The following is a 25,014-nucleotide window of genomic DNA, read 5'->3' on the forward strand; positions in this document are numbered from 1 at the left end:
TTCATTTAGTTTAACTGGTTCAGGACAGACCTGAAAGGGAAAACATAAAGAACCAAAGTGGACTAAGATCAGAGCCCAGTGGGACGCCACAGACCGCTGAGGAACGATCCACTGAGGCTTTTTAAAAATGGTTCTGTTTAGTGATTTCTCATGTTTCAGACGGCCCAGAAAGACGGTCAGACGTTTTCATGGATCTACGCTTCTGGTTAATAACAGATGGTTCTGGTCTGCAGCCATAATGCAAAATAATTAAAGTAGAGCTGGAAAAATTAACAGAGTTTCTGTCTGAACCCGGATCCGACCTGGATGGAGAGAAACCAAAGGTTTCTCTGTTATATCAGGACATTGAATGGCACTGTATTTTCAGGCAAATACTGCCATTTAATCAAGTAACTATGTCACCATCAGTTGTTTCAAAAATGCTATATTGCTATATTTTGTACTTGAACATCTTGAAATTGGGCCTCTGTCTCTTAAAAACTCCTGCTCTTTTGAAACTCTTAACCCTTTAACAACGTTTTTAACAGTGTTGCTCAGAGTAGCAGCTCCTATAATGAGCTCAGCAGTTCCTCCAGGTGTTTGCTAATTGCTGCTGGCTAGTCTGAAGGACCTGAGTGGGGGCGGAGCTTCATCTTGAAGGCGGGGCTAGATGCACCCAGGCGTTTTGCACAGCTGAGTGGCTGCCATGGAGATCAAAAGATTTCTCAAACATTCATGAAAGAATCAAGGCAACACTTTAGGTTTGGTTTTGATGAGAAAAAAACATTCTAATAGGATCTAAAGCTAAAAACAAGTCAATTTTACATGATGCTGGCCCTTTAAAGGAAAACCCTGCTGAAAGTCAAACTCTTCTTCATCCAGTCATGAAGCAGCGCTTAGATTTTGAAAACCATTTTCTAACTGTTTTACTCGCCACTACTTCCTGTTGTAATAAGTTGAATGTGTTTCTGACTGCAGTCCGGCTGAAGAGCCTGAATAAATCTCAGGTTTCTCCGTTTTCTCCAGCCGAAGTCTAGATCTGCTTCCCCATCGACTCCAGGCCTCTGACGTCAACCAGCAGCTCAACCTTCACTCTCTTTCCTCCCTGTTCTTCCTCATTAGCTGCAGTTTCACTTCCTGAGTCCCTGCCCTCTGATTGGTTTAATTCAGGATAGTTTTTACAGTTCCTTTGGCTTCTCTCTGCTGATTGGTCACAAATATTCAGGTGAAAATCTGCTTCCAGTGAGTGAAATGTTCCTCATCAATCAGGAATAAAGTCATTCCGACCAGGTTTGGGTTTGTTTTGTGCGTCGGTTGCTGCTGTGCATCCTCACCTCGTTGTTGCCGTAGGTAACCGTCAGATTGAACCCGAGTCGTGATGCGATGCGTTCCTGGTGCTTCAGATCCTTAAATGGTCGTCTGCTGTGATTGGCTGAGGTGTGATATTCCAGATCTCTCCCAGAAAGAGTCTTAAAAGAACAAACAGAACAAAAAGTGGCTCAGTTTCATTGAACATGCTGGTTCTGAACGGGTCCAATGGGCCACAGTGTAAAGCCTAGGGCAGGGGTCACCAACCTTTTTGAGACTGGGAGCTGCTTCACGGGTCCAGAGTAAAACGAAGAGCTACTTGTTTGATACAGACATAAATTTTCTTGGCTCAGCCTTTATAACAGGGAGGGCAACTCCAGGCCTGGGGGGCCTGGGGGGCCGACCTCCTGCAACTTTTAGATGTATCCCTGCTTCAACACACCCGAGTCAAATAATGAGGTCATCTCTGGAGAGCCTGACTGCAGTTGGGAGGAGATTCAGCTGTTGGACTGAAGCAGGTTGAACCTGGGAGACTCTAAGAGCTGCAGGACACTGGCCCTCCAGGACCAGGATTACTCACCCTGCTTTCTAACAATAATACATATACGTCTATATGACTACATGCAGTCTGATCATATTAATGTTAGGGACTCCTCACAATAGCTATCAGTAATAATTTACCATGGCAGATATGGTTAATTGCTATTATGTGATCTTAGTTCTTAGTTCAGAGTTGTAAGTTTGATTCCCTTTTGGCGCTTTTCTGTGTGATTCTAAATTGGCCCCAAGTGACTGAGAGTCTGCAGACAGACAGCAGCTGTGTGGCTGTACGCTCTATTGAGATTTTCCTTTAAAGAGAAAAAGAAAAGAATAGTTATTGTACGTTTTATTATCTAACCCTTTTTACTATTAAGAAAATTGTGGAGAAAAGAAGATCTTTTGTGTCAAAACATCATGTACGTAGCGCACATCAGAGTGAGCCTCTGGGGGTCAAAGGGCACCCAAAAGGCTAAATCTTATTGGCCAGTTTACTTTTGTTAATTTGGCGGCTTGGTGCTTTTTCTGTGAGCTAAAAATGAACGAGCTCCTCCTGTTGTTCTAAGATCCCGCCTGAGTTTTTTACTGTGAGCAGGTTCAGGTGGTGTCAGATGTCCAGAGGAAAAGGTGAAGCAACAATGTTTGCTTACTTTCTACTCTTTTGGGGAAGATTTAACGAGATTAAATATTTTAACCTGCAGTCTGAGACGCTCAGGACCGGCAGATGTTGCCGTCCGGTGACCCGCCAGAACCGCACACTGTAAAAACAACTCAGCCAGGATCCAAACAACAGCTGTTAGAACTACCAGTGGGATCAAACTCTGTTCATTCATTTTTAGCTTACAGAAAAAGCGCCAAATAAACATAAAGTGACTAGTAACATTTAAGCTTTGACGTGCCCTTTGACCCCCACAGACTACGTCAGACAAACATTACGTAAAAGATGTTTTGACAAGTCTTTGTTTTTCCTTCCACAATTTTGCTAATAGTAAAGAAAGTTGGATAACAAAAATTTCAGAAGTTATTCTTTTCTTTCTTAAAGGAAAATCTCAAGGTACTCAGAGGGGGAGCAGCTGCAGGCGCTGCTGCCCTCCGATGAAATCCTGCAGCCGTCTGCGCATAATCCTGCACTTTAACCCTAGAAAAGAGTTTTATACATAAAGCAATTTATTTTAAACCTGATTATAATTCACTTAAAAAAATTCTAAAAATAAACAAATGTTATTTCAAGGTCAAACATTTAATTGAACAATTTCTTTGGCAGTGCTCCCTAATGACAATGGCTATTTTTAGAACTTACTCTGCGGGCGACTGACCAGGTCCCCTCAGGGTGCCGGGGGCCCGCGGGCCCCGTGTTGGTGAACCGAGCAGGAAGTTAATTTCATTCAGCACCTTTACCGACCCAAACCAGACTGGGAACCATCAGCAGACTGGTTCCCAGCAAACTCTTTGGGGAAAGTCGGCAATTTTACATCACAGCTTGTTTTGATCACAAAGGAGTGAATTTGTTGCTAAGCTATCTCTTAATGATCGCGCAGAATCTATTCACTAAGGTTGAAAATTAATTTAGAAGACGCCGTAAGCTCACCTGGTTCTGAGTGAATCCAGAGTTATGGGGAACAAACAGCGTGATGTCAGACTTCCTGTGGGCCAAAACTTCGAGGAGCTGCTGGCCCTCAGAGGACGAGGCGCTGTAGTCCAACAGCAGCTACAAGAAAACCGTTTACTCAGAAACACACAAACTTTCTGTCTCCTCAAACGACCTCAAGCTCTGCAGGCAGTTAGCAGGTTAACTGTTTCATTAGCAAGTTAATATTTAGCACGCTAACCAATATCACCTAAACAGTTAGCTAGCAGGATAAACATTTAGCTCGCTAGTTAAATTTTGATCTAAATACTTAGTAGCTTGTAAATATTTTGCTCTTAAGCTAAATATTTAAAACTAACATTTATAAGTAAATGAATAACAGTGAAAATATGACTTAGAAAAATTAACCCCCATTTATTCCTCTGATGAAAAACGCAAATTAATGCTGCTGACATGTTGCAACGTGACGTCGCGCTCGCAAGATCCCCAAAAAGCTGCAGGCTGATGATGACTAGATGGTTTCAGCCGTCAAGTTAACATAACGCGCTTAATATTAAAGGTACGCCTGATATATTAAAGAAAAAGGGATGCCGTGCTTTGCTGCTAATTGTCAACATTATGAAAAATAGATAACAAGGTCAAGAAAAAGATTAAATTAAGAAAAAACTGTAGGTTAGTTATGCTAGCTTGACTATGGCAACATGGAGTTATGATGCTGTTAATTCTGTGTTTCAGGTAGGGTGACCAGACGTCCTCTTTTTCCGGGACATGTCCTACTTTTCAGACCTAAAAAAATGTCCGGGGGGAATTTCAAAACCCCCCCGGACATTTTCAAGTATGTCCGGGGGGATATACTTGAAAATGTCCCCCCCCTCCTCCCCGTTGGCGCATGTTTGTCCGCCGATAGTCAGTCAGTTACTATAGTAACGAGTCTGTGCGTAGCGCAGCTGACAGAGTGGTTTTGAGTTATTCTTCAACGGTTTTTCAGCATTATTTTCCCTTTGCTGTGGCGCGCTGCACTAAATTAATACTACATCTACTCCTCCAGGTTTCACCTTATTAAGGAAACCGTTCCAGTGCGGCGGCTCGGCTACGGATAGCTAGTGAAAAAATTGTCTTCGTGCCCTCCAGCGTTCTGCGTATGTGAGAAATTTCCGGATGTGAAGAGTAACATGCAACATGTCTATAAAAGTTTGATTGTGTAACTCATAAAAATCCCCCACAAACTCCTGCTTTCATCAGGATTTTAAAGTTACTTCAAACAGCAAAGAAATGTTTTAATCGTGCTGCTGTCAGATTGAAATCCTGTAATTTTCCCCCTCAGAACCGGTCAGGCTGAGTCAGACTGGACAGAGTTTGGTGGATCCTAATGTTTGACCTGCGGCCGTAGCCCAGCAGGCAGCAGCAGCGGCCTGCAGACTCACCCGGTAGAAGATGGAGAAGTTGCTGGTTGCTGCCAGGACGCTGGTCAGCACCCCGTTGCAGAAGTCCCCGTCTCCAACGTAGCCGTCAGGACACGAGCAGGACACCTCTGCACGGAGACACGGACACCACCATCAGGAGCTGCACTTCACAGCTGGAAGCTGCTTCTGATAAACCAGGACAGCAGCTGCGTTTTCATTAAAAAATGTTCAGAAAACTTGGACTATATTCTGCTGATGTCAAAAAAAACACAATTTCACATTTGAGTTGTTTTCAATGAATAAGAAATTTAATTAAACTCACGTGAATAAGTTTGTTCAAGTCATTAAAAATTATGATGTACACAATTATGAGATAATATTCATAATAAAGACATGGCGCTTATTATCCATCAACCAATCAGAGGAGAGGTCGGCGTTGGAGCAACAAGCCCCGCCTACTTGGGAGCGACTATGTATGCAGCGTTTTGGGGAAAGTCGGTAATTTTACATTACAGCGATGGATTCAAGACGTTCGAATGACGTTTTATGAACTGTGTGATGCTGTGAGAGCTCTGGAGGAGCCAGTGGCACATTGTCTGAAAAAAACAAACAAAAACAACGAACAAAGATGACCACTTCCTGTTGTCTTGTTTGTGGCTTTCGCCAGTAGTAACATCCAGCTGCTGACCACATGACTTGTGTGATGAGAAAAACGAGTTTTCATGAGGAGTGCAGCGATTGCAGCTTACTGGTCGATCTCCGATCTTTAAAAAATTGGATCTCCTCATTCTGGCCGATGCCAACTGTTTTTAACTGAAATGTTGCTAAATATAGCAAGAAGGTCACTGAGCTGGCAGCAATGGGGCGACTTCTGGTAACTGCAAACTTGCAGACATGACCTGATGGGCCGTCAGTCAAACCCAGGAGAGCGGAAGAGGACAGCGGCTGATTTAAGATCAGGGGATAAGATCAGCAGTAATATGGTTCATGGAAACGTTGTTCATTTCTGAACAGAAACTGCAGGTAGTTTGTCTGCCGCAGTACCTCTGAGCCGGTAGCAGTAGGCGTCGTACTCGTTGCACTGGTCCATCGGGTCTCTGTACATCACCAGGCCCACGTGGTTGTCGCCACATTTCTCTGAGGGATAGCGGATCGGGTAGCCCACCCTGCCTCCTGCTATCCAGCCGGCGACACACAGATGCATCCCGAGCTGCAGAGACCCGACAGGAACGGTTAGGCTGCCAAACGTTACGCCAACAGGAAATCAGAAACCCAGTGGCTGCTTCAGCTCACAGCACTTTCTTTACTTCTTTAGTAATCGATTGTTCTGATGATTAATTGGATAAAATTGGCTTCCTTCCTAAGATCACTTTCCTCCATGAACTCTGGAGAAACTCCCGGTCCCAGTAGGAAGTCAGAAGTTTTTGGTTCGGGTTTGTTTACCTGTTGAGCATCCCCCAGCTGCTGAAACGTGGCCAGCGTGGCGTCCTCCGCCTGGCAGGCGGCGTCCGCCTGGCTGAAGTTCATCTTGTACCTCCCCTCTGGGGAGCGCAGGTGGAAGACTCCGGCTGTGTTGGCTGAGGAACAACCGAAGGGTAAATTCACCCTGAGAGCAGATAAACTGGAGGCTGCAGAGGGAAAACAGCCTCTAACAAGCTCCAGGCTTAACGAGCTCAGCAATCAATCTACTGTCACTATGGCTACAGCTGGGATGCTGTGAAGGCCAGCCGCTGTGGATTCAGTGGTTACCATGGAGACATCGATGGCTACTGCTTCAATACTGCTTTTGGTGGCTCACAACTTTAAATAAGTTGCTATGGAAACTTGTATTAAAAAAAATACTACAGCAGCGTCACCATGTCAAAGCTTTTGCCAAAATGTGCAGTGGCTTTCTTAGAGTGAGTACTACTTATTTATCGCCATGGCAACGTCAGCAGTTTAGTGTTTCAACACTAAACAGCTTTCAGAAATGTTCAGGAACTGTCGGCGCCCTCTACAGATCGGTTATAGGAACTACATTAAACAGCTAAGCTAGCTAAGAAGAGCTAAGGCTGCTGTTAGCTAGCGCTTCTGTTCAATCAATCATTCCATCAAATTTTATTTTTACAGCACATTTCAGCAGCAAGGCAAAGTGCTTTACATCAGAACAAACACAAAAACACAAAGTCATGCAACATCGAATCAACAATCAAAACATTACATTACTGTTGTTAGCTGCGTGGTGGGACAGATGTTTCAAAGCTGCTGATGCTAGCTAAAGCTGATGTTACCGTCTAAAGTTGCTGTTAGCTGAACAGTGAGCCAGATGTGCTGCAGCTGCTTTAGCTGTAGCTGTAAGGAAACATCGTTCGCCAGTTGGGAACCATCAAACACAAACCAAAGACAAGAAACTGATGTGTTACCATGGTAATGGAGGTCCTTGCAAGTGGCCACTGGGTCGCAGCCTCCGTTCTCCTCCAGGCAGCGGTCAACAGGGGGCGTCACCTTTTCCAGGCACTGGACTCCATCACCCACATACCCTGGCAGGCACTCACACCTGCGCTGGTTCTGAGGGATGAAATCACAATGAAGTCGACATCTGACCCTTATGTAGCAAACTGACATCTTCTCCACCAGCGCAGGACGCGTCTTTAGACCAGAGATGCACCGATCCACTTATTTCAGTTTCGATACCAATATATGAACTTTAGTATCGGCAGATATCGATCTGATACAGAAAAACTGTGCTGAATTAACTTCAAACTTTCTTTTTTTTTCAAAAACAGACATAAATGTACCAAATTACAAATTTATTTTGTTAGTGTCCACCAGAACAGCACATTTTATCCACCAATAGCTTCACAACTTTATAACTGTTCAGTCAGTGCAATTAGAAGAATTTCTTCTTTTGGCAAAAAAAAAAAAATCACTTTTGACAAAAAATGATTTAGGCCATTATTTTAGAAAAGTGATGATATGTAAAAAAAAAAAATAATAAACTGCAAAAAAATCTTCCTACAAATGGTTCAGAAAGTGTAATCAGAAATTGTAAATACAAAGTAAAAAAATAAATAATAAAGCATGATGTCACTTAGAGCACAAAGTGTAGAAATAGAGTGAATAGATCTGCCATAATGGCTGATACCAGCTCTAGATTTCTTCCAGTATCATGATCGATACAGATATTGATATCGAATCGGTGCATCTCCAGATTAGACATGGTTGTTTGGATCAGCTGGGTGAGTTTTCAGGTTTTATCTCAAATATTCGTTCATTAAGAAATGATGTATAAAATGTTTAAGCTGTTTTCTGCCGATGACTCGAAGAAAACTCACCGGTCCGGTGAACTTGCAGGAAGCGAAGTCACTGCAGCCGCCGTTCTGCTGCTCAACACATCTGGAGACAGAAACAGCAGCTGGAGGAAACGTCCCGGCGGGAGCTAACGGTGGGAGCTAACGGTGGGAATCTGGCAGCTCACCTGTTGATTGGCTGGCAGGAGGAGCCGTCTCCTTGGTAACCGCTGTGGCAGGTGCAGTTTACGATGAGCCCCGTCTGATTGCAGTCTGCGTTGACGTCACAGCCACCGTTGTATTCAGAGCAGAGGTCGGGAGCTGCAGCAGCACGGAGGAAACCGTCACCTGATTGGCTCTCTGCTGGGACACATCTTCCCCTCCCCCACCTGCTCCCCCAGGTATGGACGCCATGATTGGTCTCCGGTGACTCAAATGATCCCATAGTTAACTTTTATTTCCTTGTGACTGTTTATCTAATCCAGTTAGTTTTAATTAGTTTTTAGAGTGCTTTTTCTGTTTTTTATATGTCAAATATTGTTTAGTTTTGATTAGTTATAGTAGCAGTTTTAGTTTTTTCATACTTTAGTTAATTTTCCAGTGCAGAATTCAAAAAGGTCACAGTATTGTTTTCTTGGGGGGTTTTTTGCGGCGCTAGTGGCTCATATTTTTTTGTGACAGTAGGCAGACAGGAAAGCAGGTGAGGAGAGAGGGGAATGTACGTAATGTGACGTGATCTTTCCTCTTTTATCCTGTTTTCTCTCCATGTCGTTTATTTTTAAACAGTTGTGAAGCACCGTGCTCAAACCTTAAACTGCTGCTGCGCCAGTTACTCAACAGGTTGTTGCCAGGCAACCAAAGAGTGAACGAGTGAGTTGATTTCACTAACTTTGCTTAGCTAGCATGAGAGGTTGAGTAGTTAAAGTCTTTCTTCTGCCTACATCTCCCAGAATGCTGTTCGGTTCTGGATTGGAGTTCAGTGAATATTCTATATATTGATTATTCTATCAGGTGTATTTTCTGTTTATATCGCTCCTCCATTAATTTACACGAGCACAGAGAAGGAACTCGCATAGTGAGCTCAGGTGATACGCAGATCCAACAGGTGTTTGCTAACTGGAGGATTTGAGTGGGGGAGTTGGTAGAGAAAAGCTGCTCATGGGTGGAAACTCAGTAACTTGGAAACCGCAGCTCAGAGGTGGAGCTGCGGTCCCTCCAGGCGTTTTTCACAGCTGAATGGTTGCCATGGTGATTACAGGATTTCTCAAACATGCATGAAAGAATCAAGGCAAAACTCCAGGTATGTTTTTGATGAGGCATTAATCGTATAATTTGATTTTGCTTAACACTGTCCCTTTAGTAATGTGCTTAGCCGATTCAGTCGCTAAAGCATGCGGCGATAGTGGAAAGGAACTGGAAGAAACCTCCAGCAGAACCAGAACCAACCATTTCCCTCCAAATGATGTCTGCTTTATTATTTGTGGATGCTAAAAAACGGCTGGGTGCAGCTTGTTTCAAATTAGACTGGCGCTCTGTGTTGGCTTATTCTGTTGCCATGGTTACTGTTGGTTTTCAAGCAGCATCCATCACAGCACACACACACTAACTGATGAGGAACCTTTTCTTCTTTGTGACGTACAATATAACTAATGAACGGTAGAGCGTTTATTAGACTTCAAACACACCATCGACCTCCAACTGCCGTGTTGTTTACCTACAGCCATCATGGCTGACTCAGTAATCTGATGTCTGGACAGGAAGCAGGTGGTCGATTAGTGACGGCGTGAGAAGAGGAAGCTGATCAACAAGCTGAAATAAACAGGGAGCCAAGGAGACAACACTGAACTAAATTTAAATGCAGGCCAGATACAAACTACAATGACTAAGAAAACACGACTTCAGTTGTTTCGTGTCACTTGTGAGGAAAGAGGTTCAGTTCCTGCAGGCAAGGCGGGTCATTTATCAGAACCTGAGCCGGGTCAGGCTGGAACCCAGACATGTTACTCACGTTGAACCGGACTGCAGTCCGTCCCGTTGCCCTCAAACCCGGGTTCACACTCGCACCGGTCTCCATAGAGGCAGCGGGCCCGGGCGTGGCACCGCGAACACGGCCCGCCTGCAAACAGCCGCGCATCAGCTCGACTTCTTCAACACATACAGCCACGTTCAAGACAAAGACATGCATTCATTTATGACTTAATGTTAATTCATGCATTTTAGATCACAGCACCGCTTTAAATAAAGTTCTGCCTCTTTCTGATGCCCTCACTTCTCCAGTCAAGTTAAATGACTGCAGTACATTTCAGCAGCAGTTTACAGCACAAAAACAAATAAACATATGTAAACTAAAATAAATATAAACTTTAAATTATAATCAATATTTAACACTGGAACTGGAAGAGATTTAAAATATCCAAATTAAACAAACAAAACAACAAATAAAATTAATTATGAAGTCTTTGTAAACAAAATTGTCCTTCAAAAAGAGTTTAGATGAGGCCAAATCACCAGACCAGGACTTTTATCATCCAGTTTTAGGTAGGAAGAGAGAAACGAGGAAAACAATAGATAATGCAAATGAAAATGATTGAGTTTGTTTTAATTTATCATACTTGATTTATTGCTTACTGTGACAAGCCTACACACAGTAACCAGTTATGAAACTAAATAGTAAACATTACGGCTTCAGACCGAATTTTTCACCACTTTCATTCAGGTCAAATCTGCAGCTGGACTTTGGAAACTTTCTCCCAAACTGTAGACAAAATGAGTCTGACGTCAGGCAGCGTCAGGGTAGCTGATGATGTTTCCCAGACAAAACAACCAGAAAAACATCTGGAAAGTAAAAATCCAGCCTCTGGATCGTCTCTGGGAACGACGGCTCACCTTTAGGATCAGAGAGCGCGTACTGGCAGCGATCTCCTGCCCAGTTCAGAGGGCAGATACACCCACCGCTGCCCGCCACGCCGTCCATACAGCGCCCGTTGACACACCTGCAGGCTGGGAAACACACACACACTGATCACACTGATCCAACACACACACACACACACACACCTACAGACTGCAGGAAAACACACACACACACACACACCTGCAGGCTGCAGGAAAACACACACCCACACCTGCAGGCTGCAGGGACACAGGGCTCCCCATTCATTAGGTTTCATGTGTTTCCTTTACACTCAGGTGAAGATCTTTGGTTTGGAGCCTTTCGCTTGCTGCTGCCGTACCTGTGCAGTTTTCACCGTAGTAACCAGATTGACAACCGTCACAGGCCTTTCCTGTGAATCCCTGTTGGCATTTGCAGGTCCCTGAACCTGTAATGCCGTCGTTGCAGTCTCCATGGCCACTGCACGGGTTTTCAACTCCACCTGCACACACTAGAACGCAAATATTTTAAAAGATGAATATTTTAAAATGTTCCTGGGGAACTTACACCCGCGGATGGGGTCTTCCTTACCCTGGCAGTCTCTGCCGTAGTGATTCTTGCAGCACTTCTGGGCCCAGGAAGGAAACAGGCAAACTCTCTTGCAGCCCCTTTTGCTGTAACTATTGTCCAGGTCGTAAATAAGCCGGCTGTGATACCTGGAGTGATACCGGAAACACTGCATCTTCTTCCCCTGTAAGAGTACAGCAAAGCAGGTGAGTCTGTAAAGTTCAAGCAATGATGCCAGAGCTGAAAAGTTGGTTCTCACCGTGTCAACGTGCCTGATGGAGCAGGGCGGGGGGAACAAACAGCTCCCACAGGGGCCCTGAAACATGTAAAACTAAAGATTATTGGCATCCAGAGGCGGACCGGCCATTTTCCCGTTGGGCCGACGGTTCTGATGCTTCCTGTTATGAAGCTGTAGCATTCACACTGTTCATATCCTCCATTTCTTCAGTTCACTTCCATACATCTTTTGAACTTCATCACCGTCTGCAATTTTTCTTCTTTCCTTCTCTGCTCTTTATGGCTGCATCTTTATGTATTAATATCTTCTTTAGTTTATGAATAATAAGCTTTTGATGATCATTTTTGGCCCATTGAAAGGAATGGAAAATCTAACAAATATTCTGCAAAAACTGCCCTCTTTCCCCAGTAAACTACCTTCACCTGCTTTCAGGTAGAAACACCATTCAAAGTTTTCACAGATCACAAGGCATTGGGAAATCTTCAAATGATTAAGTTTATTGGATATCTGCTGTTTTTTCGCTGTATTTGACGGTGCGCGCATTAGACTGACATGACACCGTCAGAAACATGAAGGAGTTTTCATGAATGTTGTCCTGAAGTGTCTTTGGTAAATAAAGACACTTTTAATGACTATTTTAATGGTCTTTTATTAAAAGTTTTAATGAAACTTTGCATTAAAATGACACTTCATGCCAACGGTCGTAAACATTTATGAAGACTCCTTCATCTTCATCACAGGTGTTATGTCACATTTATGACAACGTCATGCCAGTCTTATGCACACCCCGTCAAATATTAAAATTATATTATTATTAAAATATTAAAATTTAAAATGTAAGTTTTATGCTATTTTTTCAGGTTTAAATTTTTTAAAGATTTCTTGTGGCCTTTCTTGGCAGTGAAAACGTTTTCAGACAGGAAAACGGCGTGAGAGAGAGGGGGAAGACATGGGGCAAAGGTCATTGGGCCAGGATGACCTTTGCCTTAAGTCATGCAGCAAAGGATGACCTTTGACATAGGTTTATATTTTGACAATGTAATCCAGTGGTTGAATTCTTCAACTTTTAGAGTGTTCATCCCAGCATTTGAAATATTCCTCATACTGGCTCAATTTTGCTCTTCGTGTTACACACCGAAACGGTTTCTCATTTTTTAATCTTAAGCAATGAAAAGTCAAAATAGGGGAATATATTGTGCCAACAAAGAAACATCAGAGCAGGACAGTTTTCCTCTGACATTTTTGTAAAGTCATATCTTTAAAAGGATACAACACAAAAACATGAACCTTGTGCCAATTCATCTTCAGACCTTCCTGACACTTGCTATTTAAGAATTTTTTCACACCTGGTAGCACTTTGCCATAAATTTCATCTGCCAAATCGGTTGTCAATGTTTATAAAAGTTTGTTCTAAGAAGTAGCTCCTATAATGAGCTCAGCAGCTCCACCAGGTGTTTGCTAATTGCTGCTGGCTAGTCTGAAGGAGCTGAATGGGGGAGGAGCTGTGCCTCAAAGGTGGAGCTGAGTCCACCCAGGTGTTTTGCAGCTGCATGGTTGCCATAGAGATGAAATGATTTCTCAAACATGCATAGAAGAATCAACGCAACACTCCAGGAATGATTTTGATGAGAGAATAACAATAATATTCCATCATTATGAAACGCTAAAAAAAGCTAATTTTACATAATACTGCACCTTGAATAAAAAATAAAATTAAATATCCTTCTGGATGTATTTAATGTGCCCCCTCTCACTGATTCTCCTTAACTTATTACATGGCTTACAGCATGTGATTTTGTGGAATTGTTCAGTTGACATTCACATTAAAAGAACCAAAAAATCCCAACCGGTTGTCACTCTTGGTGTCTGGTCCAGAGAGCCAGGGGTGATCTTTTTTTTTTGCCCCAGCCCGTCCCCCGTTTCCAGCCATGTTGGCTCAACCCACAGCTGAATCAGAATCAAACTGCTTCAGTTATTTGGTGGGTTTTTATTTGAATAAATGCTGAGTCTCGTGGTGAGGTCAGACCTCCCCTGACAGGTCCAGATTATATTTTTGTCCTGATTAAAGAAAACCTTAGAACCTCAGCAGAGTCTGAATTATGTTATTTAATTGTCAGATTTTCTGTTCTGATTCAGCCGGCAACCGTTTTGTCTGTTTGGTGTCAGCAGTACTAACGTAGGAGGTTTTGTTCTGCAGGCTGTCGCAGAAAGCTCCCAGGCCCGGCGGCTCCAGCAGCTGGTCGATCCCGAACCCCAGGCCCTCTTTGAAGCTCAGATGGCGCTGCACCAGTCTGGCCGCGTTCTCATTGATAATCACGGCCCCCTGAACACACACACACACACGCAACACATCCTCATTACAGCTGCAACAGAACCATGCAGAACACCATGGGTCCAGCTCGTTCTGCAGATCATCTCAGGTCTAAAAACAGATCACAGGAACGCGGCTGCAGCAGACGTCTGCTGACTGTTGCTGCAGCAACGCGGCTGCTGCAGAAGTCAGCGGACTGCAGAGTCTAAGTGTTGCTGTGTGTTTCTCACCACCAGCGACTTGTCGCAGCTGAACTTGATGGTCGATCCGTGCATTGTCCGGTACGACCTGCTGTCACCAGACTGGCCAACACTCGACAGCTACACACACACACACACACACACACCCACACCACACACACACACACACACACACACACTTAATATATACAACCTGAAATGACAATATTAGTCTCTTAACTAAGGAGAAAGGCGGTGCTCCAAGTCGACTTGGAGCTTTGAGTCATTTACACGTTGTGAAAATGTGGATTCTAAGCTTTCCAATGATTTCAAATGCTTGGAAATAAAAAAACGATATAGTTTTTTCCTATAAGAGCTGTGTGCATTAATAACATTTTAAGATTATTGTAAATTAGAAGCATAGCAAAAAAAAAAGACCTGAGAGGCTTTGCACCATTAAATGCAACAATTATTTATCTATTTCTAACAATTGTTTTATTCACTAATTAAATTGTTTTAAATTAAATAAAATAACAACAGCTGTCGATACGTGAGAAGAGAATTATAAGCAAAGTAAATGGTAAAAAAAACACCGACCTTTCAACTCATGTCACGCAAATAAAGGCTTGTCTACGTGCAGTACTTTGCAGACCACTAGGGGGCGCCCATGGACCACCAGAGGTCCGGGAACCGCAGTTAGACGTATTTTCTCTAGTTTGATGCAGCTAAGACATTCATGCATGCCATAATTTCTCACTCTGTGAAATATAAACATATTTTGGAGCGCTTTTGCCTTGGTGCCATCTTGGATATTTTTTACAGCAAAACTTGGAGCGTGTGAAAAACCGTCATCACGCAAATACGTCACAGGTTACGGGAACCAATGAGCGGAGTCGTTAAACACAGCTTAACGACAGTATTGTTGAACGACTGAGAAGCGGTTTTCGATTCTCATCCCTGTTCATCAGTATTTGTCCTAATCAACCACTTCTTCTGCCATGGAGGGAGCACTGTTTGACCTCTGACCCCGTTTCACTATCATTCGCTGTGTTTTCCCAAAGCCTTGACCCTGAAGCCTTTACCCTGGCGTCACGGACGATGTGAGCCTTGACGGTGGCGGCCAGCTGGTCCTGGTGGTCCGGACTGGAGAGCCAGTGCTGCCTGGCCGCCGGCAGCGCGCTGAGCGCCTGATCGCTGGGCCAGAAGACGGTGAAGGGCTGATGGACGGTCAGCTGCAGCACCGGCAGCAGCCCTGCATCCTGAACACACCAAACACAGTCAGCTTCCTGGTTCAGCACAGGGTTATAAAAGCTCTGGGCTTTTCAGTCCCACCGCTGCAGGTGAAACTCTACTGCTGCCCATCATGTTGGAGGAGAGGATGCGAACCCGTTTACCTCAATGAGTTTGTAAAAGCGTCCGTAGCCATAAAATGCAGCTGCAGTGCTGAAGTTCATCTGAACACAGAAACAGATCTGTTACCATCTGTCTGTCCAGACTCTAATCAGTTCATTTCACTTTTAAAAAGTTCACCAAACCATTCTGGCATCGATCGGCGGCTGGTCCTCCAGCCTGTAGGGCGTCAGCATCCGGTCGATGTAGTGGATGACTCCGTTAGAGGTGGTGTAGTCGCTCTTCACGATCACTGACTGGTTGTTGATCCACACCGAGCGCTGGAGACGTTCAAAGGAATCATTAAACTGCTGCAGATGTTCAGAGGAACCATTAGAGACGTTCAAAGGAATCATTACACTGCTGCAGATGTTCAGAGGAATCATTAGAGATGTTCAGAGGAATCATTAGAGATGTTCAGAGGAACCATTAGAGATGTTCAGAGGAATCATTGAGGAGTCTGAAGCCTGGTCCCCACAAAGGGAAACGATGTCTTTGGGTCGGGGATCAGATTTGGACTAATGAGTGAATTGAGTTTTGGTTGGGGTTAGGATATGGGTAGAAATGAATGGAAGTCAATGGAAAGTCCCCACAAAAATAGTCACATGCAAGCATGTGTATGCGTGCGTGTGTGTGTGTGTGGGCATGAGTGTGTGCGTGTGTATCCGTGTGTGGGTGAGTGTGTGTGGGTGGGCGTGTGTGTGCGTGAGTGTGTAGGTGTGTGTGTGTGTGTGTGTATCCGCAAATTGGACACTTGTCCAATTCAAGTGTGTGTGCGTGTGTGTGTGTTTTACCTCCTTCTGGCTGAACTCCAGAGTGTATCCTGACAAGGAGACGGCCCTCGTGGTGGTTTTGAGGTCACTTAAGGTCAGAATCTCACAGGAAACGATGTGGTAACGGGTCAGGTCAGGCAGGCGGCCCGCCCTCTTCCACTCGATGATCTGTCGACACACAAACCCAGACCGATGACTGCCGCCGCCGCCAGACTGCTGAGGTCACCGCGCAGCGTAAAGTGAGTCAGAAGCTAAAGAAGCTGCGATTTTTTGCTCTCACTTTGGATTCATTGTTGGTTTCCTTCACAGGTACGAAGACAGTGAAGGGTCCGTCGCCATAGAGACCGATGTCCGACAGCTGTGGAGATAATACAGATGTCACTAAGCCAGCCGACAACTCAGTTAGAAAAACAGTGAAAAACTTTGTCAGGCCATCTGGTTGGGTTTGGAGAAACAGGAAGCAGACTGTAAACATTGGCACCGGTTTATCCAATCCTGCTGCTGCTGATTCAGACTCTCAGTGAGTCTCAACTAGGCCTGCATATAAATCAAACAATTGCATAATAAATTAAAACGAGCTCAATAATTTCTATTTGCATGATTTATCTTTTTCTCTTTTCTTTCTACCAAAAACTGGATGATAAAAGTTTTCAGTCTGGTGTTTTGGTCTCAACTAGCTCTTTTTGTTGAAGGACAATTTCATTTACAGACTTTATAATTGATTTATTTGTTGTTTCTGTTGTTTTCTTTATGTATTTTGGATATTTAAAATGTTGTCCAGTTCAAGTATTAAATGTTCATTAGAATCTGTAGTTTATTAATCTTTGAGAATGTGTTCTTGGATTAGTATGGGATTGTATTATTTGAAAATGACGTGAATATTGTAATAACTTCTTGGACAATTTATCGTCCAGCTACTGCTCAATCATCAGCAGCCGGTCTTGATAAGACACAATAAACTGTTTTTAAACAGGCGAACTGTTGGGCAGCTCAGTTCTGCTGCGGTTGTGTTGACATGCCCTCTGTCTGCCACAGAGCTACAGGTCAAAGGTCAGAGGCCAAAAGTCTTTGAGCTAACCTTTAAAAGACATCAGTTTTCCACAAACATCAGCAGAGAGATTTAATGTTTATACAAACATAAATTCCTTGTTTGTGAAAACAGAAGTTTCTGGAAAAAGAAACTTTTCTTCTGGCTTCCAGAGGGAATCTGGAGAAAACTCAGCCTGCTTGTTTTCTGTCTCCTCTGGCACAAGTTTCAAGAAAACAAAACAGGATAACAGGTAGAAAACACAACAAACAGAAAAAAAACATTATAGAATACAGAATAATAAAAAATAAAATTCATGCAATTCGGGAGTTGAGAATAAAAGAAAAAGAGTTTTAAAATCAGACGGATGAAGGTTAAGGTTCTCACTCACCACCAGCATTGTGCGAAGGAACTGGTTGCTTACGTCCCGGTTCACTTCCTGTGAGACAAACGCAGCTTGATGTGAGTGAGGGGGTCGGAGGTCAGCAGGTCAGAGGTCGAGTGACTCACAATGCGGGTGGTTCCTCTGCAGGTAAAGCCGTCGCCGATGTGTCCTCTTTGACAGGTGCAGTTCCTCTGGCCCTGGCCCAGGTATTGGCAGCGAGCGTATTTACTGCAGCCGCCGTTATCCTGCAGCACGATCAAACAGTTCCACACTGGAAACATCACTGGGGACACTGGAAACATCACTGGAAACATCACTGGGGACACTGAAATTACCATTTGTTGTTTTGTAATTATTTTATTTAAACCAGTTGTTTTCATTTTGATCTTCATAGGAACAAAATTTCACATAAATCTATATTTTGGTTCATCTGATGATGTAATTTTAAAATTTTACGTGATCAGTTATTCGAGTCGTGTTTTTACCAAATATGTTTCAACTCTTGAGAAATTTCTTGGACGGCTTTTACTTGAGTAAAAGTATCTTAAGGTAGTGCCACTTTTACTGGAGTATAATTTCTGGCTACTCTGCCCAGATCTGGAAAACACTGGACCGAATCACCGCTGAGAAGCTTTCATGTTCAGGAATGAACGACATCTCTAAAAACTGATTAATCAGCAGTTTGTTTTTCAGGAAATGAAGGCCTCAGCAGAAGTAAATGTGTGACAGACGTACGGTTCTGCAGGGGTTGACCGGGTAGCAGAACCTCCCTGATCCCTGGAAGCCAGTCTGACACTGGCAGGAGGTCTGGTGAAGACATCAGACAGGAGCTCTGAGCAGCAACGCCGTGCAGATGAAGGGTTTTCTCACAGCAGGGGGGATTTACTTACAGTGTTCGGCCCGGTTCTGATGCACTCTGCTGCTTTGTGGCAGCCTCCGTTGTTGACCAGACAGCCATCAATTTCTGCAAACACAGGAAGCGAGTTCAGCATCTTCAGGCGACGCAGGAGAGTTACAGGAAACCTCAGAGTGGTTGTGTTTAATCCGGAGTCTGCAGGAATAACTGCAGGTATTCCAGACTCCCATAAGTACATCAACATGTTCCCAACATGTTCCCACTGTCAATAAGACCAGAATCAGGAGTTTGATATGAATTCTCATATTTTCCGTCAATGTTAACATATTGAAAATTATGTTAAATTCAAATGGCATGTGATTTCCATTGCTCTTTGTTAATTTGTGTTATGTTTAACTGTTTTATTCTGGCTTGCTATCAATTTTATGTTACGTTTTAAGTCAATAATCTGGCAATGGAACAAGTACATTTTCATCAATATTAAGGTATCATTTAAGCAAGCTCAAATTTCCTGCTGAAAAATTATTTGTAAGTTAGTCTGGTCTTATTTCAAGTGAACTAAGATATTTTCACTGGAAACTAAACCAAAAATACTTGGTAAGATTTTGTGTTTTTGCAGGCTGAGTCTATCTTTACTGCTTGAACATTGATAATTCCTCGTTTTCCATTTGTTCAAAGCAGTTGCATCATCAGTGAATAACTGCATGTGAAGTTATGCTTTGCTAAGGTTTTTTTTTGTTCTACAACAGTAAAATAATTATCTGAGTCAGGGGCTTAAAAGAATAATATAAAAAACTACATTAGTCTCACAGAAAACATCCGAAACATGGAAGGGATGGTCCAAAATGTACATAGGCCTGTATGTTAATCATGTAAAATAGTTTTAGAGACAAAACTCAGGGCTAAAGACATGAATTAACCAGCTTTCTGGTCGATTCTTCTCTCTTAGAAACACTAAACTGTCCTCCAGTGGAGCGCTGGTCGAACCTTCAGCTCTAACCCACCCAGACAGACGACTCCGTCTCCGGTGTAACCCTGGCTGCAGGCGCAGGTCCTCTCCCCAGCAGAGACCTTCGTACACTTGGCGAACGCTGAGCATCCGCCGTTTGACCTGCTGCACACGTCCATCTCTGGGAGGCAGAGGAGGGCAGGTCGGGACCAGGCTATTTACTGGAAGCAAACACGGGTCAGCGTCTTTACCTTGGCAGAACGACCCGTTCCCCTCAAAACCGGCCACACAAACACAGGCAGCAGCCGAGCCCTGCGGTCCCGTTATACAGCTGCAGCACAAGACAAACGGGTTCTGGTTGGGGTCTGGTTGGGAGTTTTCTCTGCTTGGTTCTGGTGTCACTTCATAACGCCTGCATTATTACGTCTCGTTGGTTAAGTCAGGGTGAAGACAGACATGCAGAAACTTACTTGGCATTCTCATCGCAAACACCGCCGCAGGCGTCATCTCTGATCTCTGAGGAGCATTTAGACACAGGTCAAAGGTCAACATGGAGCACAATCACAGATCCGTGTCGCTGGACGTACCTGCAGAGCAGGTAGCTCCTTTCCAGCCTTTGTAGCAAAGACACCTGCCACTTCCTGCCAAACCGTCGTCACACTTCCCGTGGTCGCATGAGCACTCTGCAGCGAACAGAACCAGCAGAACCAACAGAACCTCGCATGAGCACTCTGCAGCGAACAGAACCAGCAGAACCAACAGAACCTCGCATGAGCACTCTGCAGCGAACAGAACCAGCAGAACCAACAGAACCTCGCATGAGCACTCTGCAGCGAACAGAACCAACAGAACCCTGCTTTCATCTCAGCTTCATTTATGCAGCCGAGCAGAACCGAGTCCCCATCTGTTCGCAGCAGGGATGCGTTCTGCTGGGATCAGCTGACTGAATGATTATTTCACATGTGCCAAACTCGAGGCCTGGGGGCCAAATCCGGCCCACTGTGGCCTTTCAAGTGGCCCTGCAGGCTCCAAGTGAAATGGGTTGGACCCTTCTTATCTCCAGGATCTTTCCAAACGTCACTCCGTGTCCAGAACCTTAAGATCCATTAATCAGTTACTATTTACTTCAGAGTAATGGAGATCCGTCTTCCTTGGTTGCTGCTCCTATTCTCTGGAATAATCTCCCTCTCCAGATTAGCTCTGCCCTCCGTCTGGGTCCTTTTAAATCACTTCTTAAAACTTATTTTTATTCATTGGCATTGAGGCCTGATATGATATCTTTTCTGTTGTAAAGTTTTATTTTTATTTATTCTACTTATTTTTGTCTCTTTTTGATGAATTTATTCTACTGTTATTGTTTTTGTACAGCACTTCAGTGCAGTTTAAACCTGTTTTTAAAAATGATAAATAAATAAATTTGACATTGACAAATTACATCAATCTGTCCCTCCAGTTTTTTGAGTCATTGATCACAAAAATTCACACAAAATCAACATATTGCAGAATCTTTTCATGCTAGTACACTGTTGAGGTTTTTTTTTTACTTTTTTTGGCGATAAAAAACAAAAAAATTGGATTTCAGTGATACTAGCTCCCACCTGCAGGTGGCAGTATTTCTTACTTTTACCCAACTGCTAGCTCAACTTTAACGGATGTGACGTTATATTATGCAATCAGTGTAGCAGGTAACAAAAAGTCACATTTAATGGCATAGTTAAGCACAAATATAAAATTTCTTGCACATATTTCTAAATTAGCACCACAAAATCAGCGATTTTGATTGCAAGAAAAATCACAAAAATAATAAAAAAAATCTTGAGACACTGATGTTAAATCGAAAGCAGACATAGTTGTTAATATTTTAAGTTTATTAATGGGTTTTACATTCCTCCACCACCGGCCCTTTAAGAACCCTGATGTTGTGACCCAAAATGAAAATGAGTTTGACACAAATGAATTATTTACATAAACTCCTCTGCTCAGCTCCAGCTCTGACTGCTCAGTCTGGGAAATCCTGCTTGATTGATCAGTTTTTATTTATAAATCAACCCTCTGATGCTGAACAGCCTCACAAACTGGGTATACTGGTAAACTGGGCCAATCTCTCAGGATGTCGCCCCCTGGTGGCGGCAGAAGGAAGCGCCTGTGTCATTCCGTCACAGTGTGTGTGTGTGTGTGTGTGTGTGTGTGTGTGTCTCACTGGAGGTGCAGTTTCCTCCGTAGCGGCCCGGCTCGCAGTCCTCACAGGCGGTGCCATGGAAACCCTCGTAGCAGCGGCACTCCCCGTTGCCGTGGTTACCGTCCTGGCACTGGCCGTGATTGGAGCAGGGGCTGCCGTCGTCTCCGGGGCATTTGAAGCACTCGTGGCCGTAGAAACCGGGGCAGCAGGCGTGATCCTGCGGGTCGGGGAGAGGAGACCGTCTCCTAGGTTACGAACAGCTAAAGTTGTTTTTGTGAATTTTGTTTTTCAGAGCATGAGGTCGTTTTCCGTTCTGCTCTCATTCAGGCCTGAAAAACTAAACATCTTTCAGAACAACAGGATTATAAATGAGCTGTAAACAGGATTCCAGATTACGGATAATCTGGACCAGGAGTTCCCGGCCGGTTAGCTGTGAGCAGAACCGAGCCGGGCTCCGCTACCGGCGCTGACCGAGGAGATTCGAAGGCATTTCATGGTGCAGCCCGGCACCGACTTCCTCCGCTGTCCGACCCGCTTCCGGTAGAAACAGTTGGGCTTCATGTTGGCAGGAAACCGATCCCGGATCTGGAGCAGAACCGGAGACAGCAGATGATCTGAGTCTGACCCATCAGAACCAACATTATTAACTAAAACTAACAACATTACAAATACTGAAATTCAGACAATATTTTTATTAACTGAATTGAATAAAAATGGTAACTGACAGGTAAAAACTCAGATAAAACATTCTGAAATGATAGAAAAATTTTAGGTTTTTGTGTTAATTTTTCTATTTTTTAGCCTTTTGAACTGATGTGAAATAGATTTATTTTCCCCACCCAGGCGGTTTTCATCAGCTATCGGCAAATTATGACAAAATGGAGGCAGCAACATTTGGGAGAAAACTCCAGAATCTGTTGATCAATAATTGAATATTTTTTGAACATGGTGACTTCTGTTGAGTTTTCATCACCAAATGACGTAAATATAATCACAATATCCTGACGTTTTTTAATTCTGCACCTAAAAATTAACCAAAGTATGAAAAACTAAAACTATTGTAACTAATAAACACTAAACTAAACAATATTGAACTGATAATAACTAATAAAAACTAATAAATACTCAGTTAAAAGCTAATTGAATTAGATAAACAAAAAGTCACAACGAAATAAAACTAAACTATGAAGAACGTCCTGCTGCTGGTTCCGGCTGAATGGACTGGTTTCTTACTGGGCTGTAGTTGAACATGCATCGAGGAGGTTCATCGCAGTCTGAGCAGCGGCCCTGCAGACAGATTGGGATTAGATTACGGCTTCTTCCCAGCAGCATGAGGGAAAGCGCTGCGCCTCCTGCATGCCTACCCCGACCAGCAGGGAGATCGGCTGACTGCATCTGTTGCGCCGAACCCGGAGGACCTGCGGCAGGACCAAGATGTTGAGCAGGATTCACCCTTCGACCGTTAATACCAGCAAGAACCTGCAGGGTCATGTGTGGGCAGCAGGTCTCCAAAGGTCATGAGGTCAGGGCAGGTCTCCAGTCTGGAGGTCATGAGGTCAGGGCAGGTCTCCAGTCTGGAGGTCATGAGGTCAGGGCAGGTCTCCAGTCTGGAGGTCATGAGGTCAGGGCAGGTCTCCAGTCTGGAGGTGTCTCACCTCACCTCAGGATTTGCCCCACAGTGGAGTTTCAGGCAGCAGGGCACCAACTGCAGTTTTCTGGCCGATCCACTGATCTTTAAACCACCTGACCTGCTGACTGCGATTTGGTCGATACAGATTGTTTTATCTGAAATGTTGCTAAATACAGCAAGAAGGCGGCGAGTCGGTAACAGTGATGTGACTACTGTTAACTTTAAAGGTGAAGCCACGACCTGGTGGGCGGGGCTAACAGTCAAAACTCCCACTGCAGAGCAGAAGAAGACAGAGGCTGATATTTAGGCCGATGCTGAGAAAGATACGATCGGTGGATAAGATCGGTTTCACATTTAAGGATCAACCGACCACCAATCTCTCAAAATCAAAGAAATTTTAAGAATGCGTCGATTTATTGGTGCACTGGGAGGAAGCCGGAGAGAGAGAATCCTCCCATCCACATGGAGAACAAACCCTGAGCACGGAGGGACTAACTGGGGTCTAATCAACGCAGAGGAAGACCTGGATCCACCACCAGCCTGAAACAACCCACTCAACCCCAACGCCCGACCCGGTGAAGGTTCTGGTACCTGGTTGGTGTTGGTCAGGTGGAACTGGACCTGGTGGTCCGAGCCCAGCAGCGTGTTCTTCAGCAGGCCGTCGTGCAGATGGTCGGGAAACAGCAGCTCCTTGGGAATCACGTGGTACTGCAGCACGTCCCAGTCCTGGACAGCAGACACGACGAGTCGATGCTGATAACCTGATCCTCCAGCTTAGCATCAGGTCTGATTGATCAGCTGGTTTATAATCTTTCAATCTGACCAGAAATCCAGGTGTGACCCAAACAGACTGTCGTCATGAAGCAATGAGGGTCGTTAGTAAAGTTACACTCTCACCTAGCTCTCATCTGACGTCACACTTCCAGGAACTTTGTCGCCGACAGCCATCTTGGTAGGCATCATAGCTAACTGTCATGACAGTTAGTAAGGAGTTGCTATGACAACGATAAACAACCCACAAGCTTATGACCTCATTCTTAGCTAACTGATGGTAAATGGTTTGTACTTGTATAGCGCTTTATGGAGTACTTATAAGCAATATAAGGACTTTACGACTGTTGAGTCTTAAATTTTTTCTATATACTCGAAGCCATGGTTCATCTACGCTTGACGCTGCACTTGCCAACCAAGATGGCGGCTCAGTGGCGCGGATCACTTCTGGTTCCACTTCCAGTTCTGGAAACTATTATTGACAATAATTGGTTATTTAACCTGAGAGAAAAACATGGAGGTTCATTTTCAGTCGTATTTCCACCATCTTATTTATTTATTAGTTAACAAGCTAAATATTGACTTTGAAGCTAAATATTTAATTAGCATTTAGTTTGAAACTGATGTTTATAAACGAATAACGTTAAAATAACTGAAAAATGACCCTGTTGTAACAACTGTGCTAATCTGTGTAATTTAGAAACGGCGCCTCATAGAGGTTTGAACAGGAACTGTTCAATTTGTCAATTTATTTTCATTTAAATGACTGTTTATTACATTTTTATGTTGTAAACCAGGATTTCA

The 25,014-nt window shown here is 43.8% G+C and overlaps 1 protein-coding gene and 1 long non-coding RNA gene across 2 annotated transcripts in view; one reads left to right on the top strand and one right to left on the bottom strand.

Moving 5' to 3' along the window:
* The window catches only part of stab1 (stabilin 1), a 53,576-nt gene that overhangs the window by 3,016 nt on the left and 25,546 nt on the right, over positions 1–25,014 (bottom strand). Inside the window, 34 exon segments of the mRNA XM_044121756.1 lie at positions 1,314–1,448; positions 3,413–3,532; positions 4,837–4,943; positions 5,860–6,025; positions 6,259–6,392; positions 7,218–7,362; positions 8,130–8,190; positions 8,273–8,405; positions 10,093–10,200; positions 10,971–11,084; positions 11,318–11,467; positions 11,548–11,707; positions 11,783–11,839; positions 13,938–14,084; positions 14,303–14,392; positions 15,334–15,510; positions 15,646–15,705; positions 15,787–15,921; positions 16,435–16,581; positions 16,694–16,771; positions 17,832–17,879; positions 17,951–18,070; positions 18,561–18,632; positions 18,716–18,789; positions 19,686–19,811; positions 19,882–19,961; positions 20,101–20,146; positions 20,218–20,313; positions 21,831–22,026; positions 22,281–22,394; positions 23,043–23,096; positions 23,174–23,262; positions 23,932–23,941; positions 24,031–24,165. Of these exon segments, the coding sequence (XP_043977691.1) occupies positions 1,314–1,448; positions 3,413–3,532; positions 4,837–4,943; positions 5,860–6,025; positions 6,259–6,392; positions 7,218–7,362; positions 8,130–8,190; positions 8,273–8,405; positions 10,093–10,200; positions 10,971–11,084; positions 11,318–11,467; positions 11,548–11,707; positions 11,783–11,839; positions 13,938–14,084; positions 14,303–14,392; positions 15,334–15,510; positions 15,646–15,705; positions 15,787–15,921; positions 16,435–16,581; positions 16,694–16,771; positions 17,832–17,879; positions 17,951–18,070; positions 18,561–18,632; positions 18,716–18,789; positions 19,686–19,811; positions 19,882–19,961; positions 20,101–20,146; positions 20,218–20,313; positions 21,831–22,026; positions 22,281–22,394; positions 23,043–23,096; positions 23,174–23,262; positions 23,932–23,941; positions 24,031–24,165 (3,684 nt within the window).
* Positions 3,539–4,840, top strand: LOC122833835. Its single transcript, XR_006371061.1, has 2 exons — positions 3,539–4,551; positions 4,737–4,840. It is a non-coding gene; the product is annotated as an uncharacterized LOC122833835 (long non-coding RNA).

The sequence above is a fragment of the Gambusia affinis genome, linkage group LG07 (genome assembly GCF_019740435.1).
Source record: "Gambusia affinis linkage group LG07, SWU_Gaff_1.0, whole genome shotgun sequence".
Lineage (NCBI taxonomy): Eukaryota > Metazoa > Chordata > Actinopteri > Cyprinodontiformes > Poeciliidae > Gambusia > Gambusia affinis.